The following is a 9,141-nucleotide window of genomic DNA, read 5'->3' on the forward strand; positions in this document are numbered from 1 at the left end:
CGTTACCACGAATAATTTATTGCATGTGTTCTTGGTAATCTTTCGGTTTTGTAATTTTCTGGGTCGCCAGCTAAGTTGAGGAAGAATGTTTAATTAGCAATGGTAATGAAAATAATTTGGTCCAAATCTGACTATTCTTGGGAGGAAAAACATGAAACATGAAGTTCGATATGAGATGTATTTGCTTAGGTTTAAAGAATCGTTCATCTTCATTTCGGTTCACATCAATAATCTTATCAGAAAATAGAATGAGCTAAAAAAGGAGTTGAGACAGACGTCACGCTTTCCCTACCAAGACGTCAAGAGATTATTTGGTTAACTTTGCATGTTTTGGCAGGCATTAATCATCCCTCAAGATAAACCGGTCAAATGTTTTACTAACCGACCAATTTGTTCATTAACAACAGAGTGTGTAATTGAAGAATTAGTGCGGTACGACATTCACCGGAAGATTTTGGTTGACTCCAAATTGCGGCCATGAACGGATCTACCAACCATTGCTTCTTCACCGCAACCAAGCACGCACCACAACCAAATTGGATATTTGTTACACTGTTTGATGTTAGCTAATAGGATGCTGAAAATGGATCGATATTTAGTAGCTACCAATGAGAACTAAAGGTGCAATAAACCAAAACTGAGATGATAAATTTGCAGATTTTTGGCCGAGTACAACATAGGAGGGGCTCAAGAACCTTGGTGAGAGAGTTATGATAGAAAACACACTCGATTTTCTGAGTCACTATGGCTGTTTCTTGTACAAAGAATATGTTTATGTGCATATAAAAGACAGTTTGGGTTTCAGGTCACTCCATTGTAATAAAATACAGAACAACAGGAAGTAATGGAGACAAAATTTCGTGGGAGAGTAAAACTTAGAACCTTTGTTCTGAAAATTACGACTTACAATGAATGATCAGAAAGGCTTTACTTCAGCAGATAGCTATGCGTCATGTGTTTTGTCACTTTGTGCTTGCTAAGCAGGAGGAGTGCTCCGTTACATGCCAAAATTGCACATTTGCAAAAATTCCATTTCATTATCGATGTACTTTGTCCATAGATGCTTGTAATGGTTCATGGCGATATCCAGCCACGGCTTCATGTCTCCACTGAAATGGATGACGGCAGCCTTGTCAATTTCCTCCATACTGATACTCGGATTGATTCCAAGCCCCAGAACATGCCATGCTTTGTCCAATGACTTCGTTGTTGAGTAGAAAGTAATGAGCCCAGCCGGTAGCGTCCCCAGTTTCCATAATGTACGGTCCTCGTTCTGATCATTCAATAACCAAAAAGTATTATTTGCAAGAATATATATATATATATATATATACACACGTATAAATTTTCATAGCATTTGATGGAGCTCCAAGTTGAATGATAAAGAAGCAAAATTATCGTCAAGAAATACAGGATAAAACTGCTAAAGCATGAGTTACCAGATTCTGCCAATAATGATATTGCTCGGTGCATTTTTCCCGTCGCCAAGCATCAAGGTCAAACATATTCATACCAAATGCCCAGGCACAAGATCTCGGATTAAATTTCTCTTTGATGAGAGGATGAGAAAAGTTTAAATATTCAGACAAGCGATGGAATGGCCCAAAGCAGGTATTGACAGCACCATTCACCTTTCCATCCATATCGATTTTCCACAAGGCCGTCAAATCCTTCTGAACTACAACATCGTCATCCAAAAAGAGAATCTTGTGCAGCCTTGGGTACAGTTCAGGCAAGTAGAAACGGAGGTGATTGAGCTTTGATAAATACTTGGGATTTCTAAATTTCATGTTGTTCACATCTTTAGTGGCATTCTCTGCCATGGTTTCAAAGTAAAACTTCCGCAAGTTCGCAGATTCAAGTTGCCTGAGTACTGGTGCATATGAGGAATTTAAGAACTTGAAATTATCCACTGCATGGATCTCAATATGCGCTCCCCCTTGTATTGGCCTCATCTTAAACCAAACCTTAGTAGCAGCAAAATTCATCCTATCAGTAACAACATGGAAAACATGTTTCCATGGCTCCTCTGCATTCTTAACAACAGAGTTTACCACCACAGATATTGCAATCACATTGTCTGAGAATAAAGCATAATGATATAAAGTTGGGTCCTCAAACTCAGGCTTGGGCTCATCATCCTTATACTTTTCAGGATGTGCAATCCTCTCCTCCAGAAGACGCATCGCAAGACAATGCAAACTCTTGGGAGTCGATTTTGCAGAAATCAAGCTGGTGAATGCCCCATTCTTCTTGGCTTTCAATAGCAATTCATTCACAGCAAAGATTGTATCTTTCAATTTCTGAATCTTTAACTGATTGTCATAGGACTCCTTGGCCTCTGCAATCATTGACCTAGCTATCTTGACTTTATCCTTTACCTCTTTCTCAAATTGCCTCAACACATCCTCATCAACTGCTCCTTCAGTTTCAAACAATGCAGTGCGATAGGTCTGCTTCAATTGAAGGTCCAAGAAATTCTTGGCCAAATCATCAAACATCTTAAGCTGCTTGGATATTTCGAGTTTGAGCTTCCTCGCATATGTAGCATATGCATTAACTAAGGCAATATGATTATTTGCCTGGTTATGTATCAATTCTAACCTAGTCTTCACTGGATCTGACTGCCATGCTAGAAAAGATCGCCGTACATGAGCATTTCCTGCAGCTTCCACGACCTGTTCATAATTGGGAAAAATATCTACTTTAATTTCATTAATAAATAATTGTCATTCAGTTTTAGCAACATAGTGTGAAGTAATTATCGCATCCAAAAACAACATGCACATAATTAAAATTCATCTTCAAGAAAATCCACTCCAACAGACTGAAGCAAAATTGTTTGCTATAATTTTTAATCAAGCGCAATGTCTGATGCTTTATCAGAGAAATATTGTATAAACATAATGATTTTAACTCAGAATAGATATTTAAAAACAAACAGCTGAAGCGCCATACTACGACATCCATAAAATTGGAGAAAAACCCCATCTTTCTTAATTTTCACTAACAAAAGATTTGGTTTCTTGTACATTCCGATTTTCTAAGTAACAGACAGTAAAGACATCTCAAAATTCGAACACACTTTAAATTACCCTGCACGAAAAAGCACCGTTCCCTTTTCCGTACCAATAAACCACGCAAACCACAATTTAAGCACACCAAAAGCAAGCTCAGTTACGTAAGTAAATACTAAAAAACACACAGTAGGGAGAAACTGAGAGCGTTTACAGCGTCTTTATGAGACGGATGAGAGGAGAGCAGGACGGAGAGAGTAGCGAGAAAGAGGAGCGTGAACATGGCGGAAACAAAGATCCGGTAGCTGAAGAAGCTTCGGAGCACGGATCCACCACCCGATCCGATCCGCCCGCCCCGAACCGCCACCGCCATCACGATTATCCCCGGACAAATCAATCAATAATCACCCTACTCTGCAAACACGAATCCGAACAATCCTCTCCGAATGTGGTGATCACTGATTTACTGCACCACAAAATCAAACTCCGAATGTGTAGTGGATATGAGCAGTTGGTGTCTAGAAACAGATGAATTTGTACGTACTGTTGGTCAAACTGATGCGCGTTTGTGAGATCTGGAGTGTAAAGCTACGAGGAGTAGAGGAAGAGTGAGGGACTACTGGTCCGACCCGCGTCGGCGTCGGTGGGTCTTTGGTCTGTTTTATCTGATGTGCATTTACCGATGCGTCGATCTAGTACCCCGCATATGACGTGGACCCGTCCCCACCTTCCTTAATTTCTCATTTTTCGACCTAAATGTCTGAGTGAAAATTTTTAATTCAATTAAATTTGATAGAATCATAGAGTACATATAATTTTTTATATGATTGATTTTTTTTTTTAAATTGAATATCGAACATAAAAGTAAGTGTATATTGATTTAAGTTTGGTTAAATTCGATTCGAGTTAGAATTTTTTCATATTTCAGTAATGCCAGAATTGTGTATTATGTTTTCTTAAAAATTATATTTGGGTCGAAAAAGTATTAGTTCATCTGAAAAAGTATTTAAAATCAATCAATATTTAATAAAATATAATCAGAATTAAAGTATGATTTTGTGTACTTTAGTGGCAAAATATAATTGAAAAAAAATGTTTAAGTGGAAAGTGTAAAAAACACAGTAATTCAAATAGCAAAGTGTAATTTATTCATATTTTAAATTATAAGTACTTCTGGAGAAAAAAGGTTGATATTTATAATAGTTTTTACTTGATATTTTTATTCTTAGAAAATAGCACGTGTCATGTTTGTGATCACTTTTCAGTGATTTTTTTTTACTAAAAAGTGATCTAAGATGGTAAGATAAACCTCGTTTACCTTAGGTGGTGAAATGTAATTGAAAAAAAAAAAAGTGAAAAAGTATAAAAATTTCATAGTTTGGATGACAAATTAAAATTTATCCTTATTGTAAATTATAAATACTTTTGAGGGAATGGTTATAATATTTGTAATAGGATTTTATTTGAAATATTCTAAAATAAATTAATGTACTCGACTTTAGTATTATGTATTATCCTAATTAAGGTTGAGGTAAATGTGAAAGTTTTTTGTATATTTATGAAATTATTCGTGGAAATAATAGTTGAAACTCAACTAGTTATGTTTGTATTATCGAGATTTTCATGAAAAAAATATTGTTAATTTTATAATATTGAGCATTATTATGGGAGGTTCTAAAACGAAAAAGGAAAAATTGTGAGACGGAATAATAAAATGAAAAAAAAAATTACTAAAAGCCTTGGAGATAAATTTTAGGGATAATTATTAATAATACTATCATCTCCTGAAGTTTGGTGTAATATACAGTAAATCTTCTATGATTTTAAAAATTATGTTTAACATACCATGAAACTTGCTTTCGTTATAACAAATAAGTATTTTCGCTAGTCAAAATTCACTGAATTTACTGAAATAAAAAGAATCAGAAAAAAAAAATCTATTTTTGCTCCCAATTAATTTATTACTAATTAGTCCAATATTTTTTTTATAACTAAATTACCCCCATACGTCTTCACACATCAATGCATGTAAGGAGATATATATATTTTTACCGTTATAAGGGTAGTTTAGTAAAAAAAAATTATTTGACTTGCAATAAATCAATTAAGGGTAAATATCAATTTTCATTCAATTTTCTTTGTTAATATCAACAACTTGAGTTAATTTTGAGTAACAAATAGACTTATTTGTTATACAGAAGTAATTATTAGGGATGCCAGATGTAATTTTTTAAACTACAAAAAGTCTATGTGTAACACCCCAAAGATTATAATACATAATTGTGAGATTAATTGATAAAACTTTATGAAATTTAGTTAATTAGTAAATAAATAAAATATAATATAATAAGACTTGAATGGATTAAATTGAAGTTTATTATAATATTTGAGAGCAAATTATAATAATTAAGAAATTAGAAAGAATATAATGATAATTATTAAAAATATTAAATATATATATATATATATATATATAAAGAGAGAGAGAGAAAGGAGTGCGGTGGCCATCACCTCAGCCACCTCCTCACTTTCTTTCTTTTTCTTAATCTCCCACCCACCCACCCACACACACACAAAACATTTATTACACACATTTCACACAATTGAGGGTGCGGCTGAATAGGTACGGAAATTTGATTTTAATTTTTATTAATTTATGTAATTATATTATTTAATTAATTCGATTACTAAATATTATTTATATTGAATGATATACTATTTAATCAAAATATTTTACGAGTTTGGCTATTTAAATTAGTATCAAATTAAATATCACATTTGATATAAAAATGATATAGTTGGTTAATTAAATTAATAAATTTATTAGATTTTATTATTATTCTAGTTAATTTACATATTTCATCGGAATGATTAACCAAATACGTAATTTTATGCATTGTTATTCAATTAAATTATATAGTATCGATAAATGGATAGAAAATTAATAGAAATATTCTAAAAATTATATTTAAGAAATATTATGTTATTAAAAAGGGAATGTTTTTAACGGTAATATAATTTAGAGATGTTATTAAAAACGAAAGTAATAAATATATAAGAGTTTGATTAAATAAATCCTTATGAATTAGTTGATAAATTAAATATATATTTGAGAAGCTTAGAAAGTATAGTTATTTAAAAGAAAATGGAACAGGGGTTTGGATTTTAATAGAAGTGAAATATTAAAATATTGGTGAAAAATGTACCAACATTATATAATATTTTATTTAGAATTTATGATATTCTACATGTATTGATTGCACGTATAATACTCTATTATAGGATGTGACGACAAAATAGAGGTTGAGAAGTCCCTTGTGTTAATTGAAGCATTTTGAAATTTGAGGTAAATATAACTAATTGAATTTATATAGATATATATATTTATATTAATATGTGTAGTATTGTATATATAATATATATCGGTTTCTTAGATTTGATCGTAAATTTGAATTTATATTTATATACGTAGATTTTGTACTGATGTACTCCAATTAGAGTAAGCAGGGCCCTTAGTTAATAAACGATAATGTCAAATATTATGTCGTGGGTATGCATTATTTCTTACATCTGTATGACGAATATTTGTTAGTTGATGTGATTACATTATACGTGACTTGCGGCCTATGTGTACATATATAGACTGATTAGCTATACTTACTGAGTAAGCAGCTCATTCTTTGCCACGTACTTTTCAAGAGATAGGTCACATTGACTAGCCACATCGGATTTGATCCTTGCCATTGTTCTTAATAGATGGGTCAACTGTGACATCTGAAGCCGGGTTTTGGCTATTTGGTTGCTAAATATTCTAGTCTTTTACCGAGTTTGTGTTTAAAATTTGTACTAATTTCCTTTAAGATTAAGTGCATGAGGACATCTGGTCAGGATAAATATAAACTTTTGGCGATATTTATTATCTTTTATGATATTTATATATTATATTAATAAAATAGAATTTATTTTATGGATTTAAAAGGAATTACTTATAGAATGAATTCTAATTAAGAAAATGATGAAATAGTGATAATTAAATGTAGTGAATAGGGGATACTACACTATGTGTAATTTACACCAATTTTCACGGAAAGAGAGTATAATTATTGCTAAATTTATATTTAAAAATCACAAAATATTTTTCAATATGCAAAATGATTTCACCAATTTTCGTTATTCCAAACATTCAACCGTTAATTTTTGTCATCAACAGCGTAGATGTGTAATTTTTGGATGAAAATATTCTTCAAAATTTTATGTTTTGGAAAATTTATATCTTTGATGTTTCGGTATACATTGTTTTAAAAATTATAATCTAATTTAATTATTATTAAATTTTAATATTAAATAATTCTTCTATCTCATAACTTAAATTATTTAAATGACATGGTTTTTAACATGGTATCAAAATTTTAGCCAAATAAGAGGTTTTAGGTTCAAACCTCATTATCACCATTTTATGGAAAAGGGGTTTCAAGTGTTGGATTAACACATTACGGAAATATACTAAAATATTAATATTAAAAGATTCGCTTTCTAACATATTAAGATTTTATTCATAGGGTTTGCACATTAGGGGACGTATTAAGATATTAATATTAATCTCTAACAAATTAAGTTTTTAAAGAAGACAATTATTTACACATCACTAGTTATTGTCACAATTCTTAACCGCATATAAAAAAGAATCTGAGATGAAAAAAATATATATATATAAAAAAACACAAACGTAGTATGAGGTGAGGTGAGGAGAAATAAAGACGTCTATCAGAATAAGAAAATATCAGGTAAGGTCATATACAAAAAATAAATTCTAATTATGAATTTAGTAAAAATATGAAAGTTTGTGAGAAAAAAAATATAAAGAAAGTGAAAGAAACATGAGCAGTGATTTGAGAGAAAAAAGAATTATAATTATGAGATTATTAAAAAATATTAAAATTACTATTTTGATCATTTTTTTTAAAAGAAAAAAATAAATTAAAGAATAATTAAATTTAAGTATTCAAAAATTAGTACGACAAGAGAATTTTCTTTTATAATAATATAAATATAGATGTCGGAGTCAGGTCAAATAAGCTATTATATGTTGTAATTGGATTGAGAAGATTTCATGTACAGAATTTACAGAGAAAGAGAGCATATTAAAATAATTAATATTAAATAATTATACCATCTAACAATTTACTCTACATAACAAATTATGCTAATAAGTTGCAATAGTGAAACATTTTTACATATCTTATGGCAACAGTTAAGCATAGATACAATAAACATAACTTATACTTGGCCAAATTCAACTACTATCTATTTGCAGGGCCTTTCGATCTGGTGGAGGCGAATACGTCGAGAATTCCACTAGCGGACTATTCAGCTGCATACCGGTAACCATCTCACGGAGCTCCGAAGCCTCCTCTTTCAGCTGAGCGTTCTCCTCGAGCGCTCTCTCATGCCGCTCCATCACACGTTTCAATCTCTCCATCAGCTGGTGATTCTCATTCCTCAGCCACACCACCTGCGACCACAGCTCGTCCAGGTGCCTCTGCTTGCGGATGCGCGATCGCCGCGCAGACTCTCTGTTTGAAATCATTCTCCTCTGCTTTCTCTCGTTGATTATGCTTATTTCTGCATCCTCGAAATTCGAGTTGTTGTTGCTGGAACAGTACGTTGGTTGGGGATTGAGCTGTTCCGATCGGGGAGTTGAGAGTGTGTGGAAATTGTGGTGTGTGGGTGCGATGGCGGTTGTGAAGCTGCTGAAATGGGCCGGGAACTGAGTTGGGTTTGAATGTAGTAGATAATGAAGATCAGCTGTTTGATGCATTGTTTGGATACGGCGAGTTATTGGGGTGCGTTTTGAGGAGAAGAGGGTGAGGAGAGAGTTGCAGGGAAGGGTGAATTTATAGGATGGAGGATAGCAGTCACCACGTGTGCGTTCTTCCTTGTTTCTATTGAATATTTGATTAACTTCGATCACTGTTACGAGCCGTGAATCACTGATTACTTACTAATTGATTTATCGTCATTGCACGTTGGTGTGTAATTATGATGAAAATGGTAAAAGAGATCTGATTTCAAACGTTATGAATCTCCTATCACACTTTCATATCACATATTGATATTACATCAA

The 9,141-nt window shown here is 32.3% G+C and overlaps 2 protein-coding genes across 2 annotated transcripts; both read right to left on the bottom strand.

Annotated features, from left to right (window-relative positions):
- Positions 1-708: 708 nt before the first annotated feature.
- Positions 709-3,682, bottom strand: LOC105167506 (putative galacturonosyltransferase 9). The gene is made up of 3 exons (XM_011087268.3): positions 3,232-3,682; positions 1,440-2,678; positions 709-1,273 (listed from the first exon to the last, which is right to left on the bottom strand). The coding sequence occupies exons 1-3, from the start codon at positions 3,388-3,390 to the stop codon at positions 998-1,000; spliced, it is 1,674 nt and encodes a 557-aa protein (XP_011085570.1). The 5' UTR covers positions 3,391-3,682; the 3' UTR covers positions 709-997.
- Positions 3,683-8,310: 4,628 nt separating this feature from the next.
- Positions 8,311-8,835, bottom strand: LOC105167594 (uncharacterized). Its single transcript, XM_011087366.3, has one exon. It carries the CDS (start codon positions 8,833-8,835, stop codon positions 8,311-8,313), a length of 525 nt encoding a protein of 174 aa, XP_011085668.1.
- Positions 8,836-9,141: the final 306 nt, after the last annotated feature.

Source organism: Sesamum indicum, linkage group LG8 (assembly GCF_026168435.1).
Source record: "Sesamum indicum cultivar Baizhima isolate 11 linkage group LG8, ASM2616843v1, whole genome shotgun sequence".
NCBI classification, from domain to species: Eukaryota; Viridiplantae; Streptophyta; class Magnoliopsida; order Lamiales; family Pedaliaceae; genus Sesamum; species Sesamum indicum.

What these genes read in the sequence shown, in the direction of transcription:
- LOC105167506 (XM_011087268.3), bottom strand. Translation starts at nt 3,390, where the DNA reads ATGGCGGTGGCGGTTCGGGGCGGGCGGATCGGATCGGGTGGTGGATCC. An exon ending in ATCCGTCTCATAAAGACGCT is followed by an intron (nt 2,679 to 3,231) that starts GTAAACGCTCTC and finishes AATTATGAACAG; the next exon opens with GTCGTGGAAGCTGCAGGAAA. An exon ending in ATCATTATTGGCAGAATCTG is followed by an intron (nt 1,274 to 1,439) that starts GTAACTCATGCT and finishes TTGAATGATCAG; the next exon opens with AACGAGGACCGTACATTATG.
- LOC105167594 (XM_011087366.3), bottom strand. Translation starts at nt 8,835, where the DNA reads ATGCATCAAACAGCTGATCTTCATTATCTACTACATTCAAACCCAACT.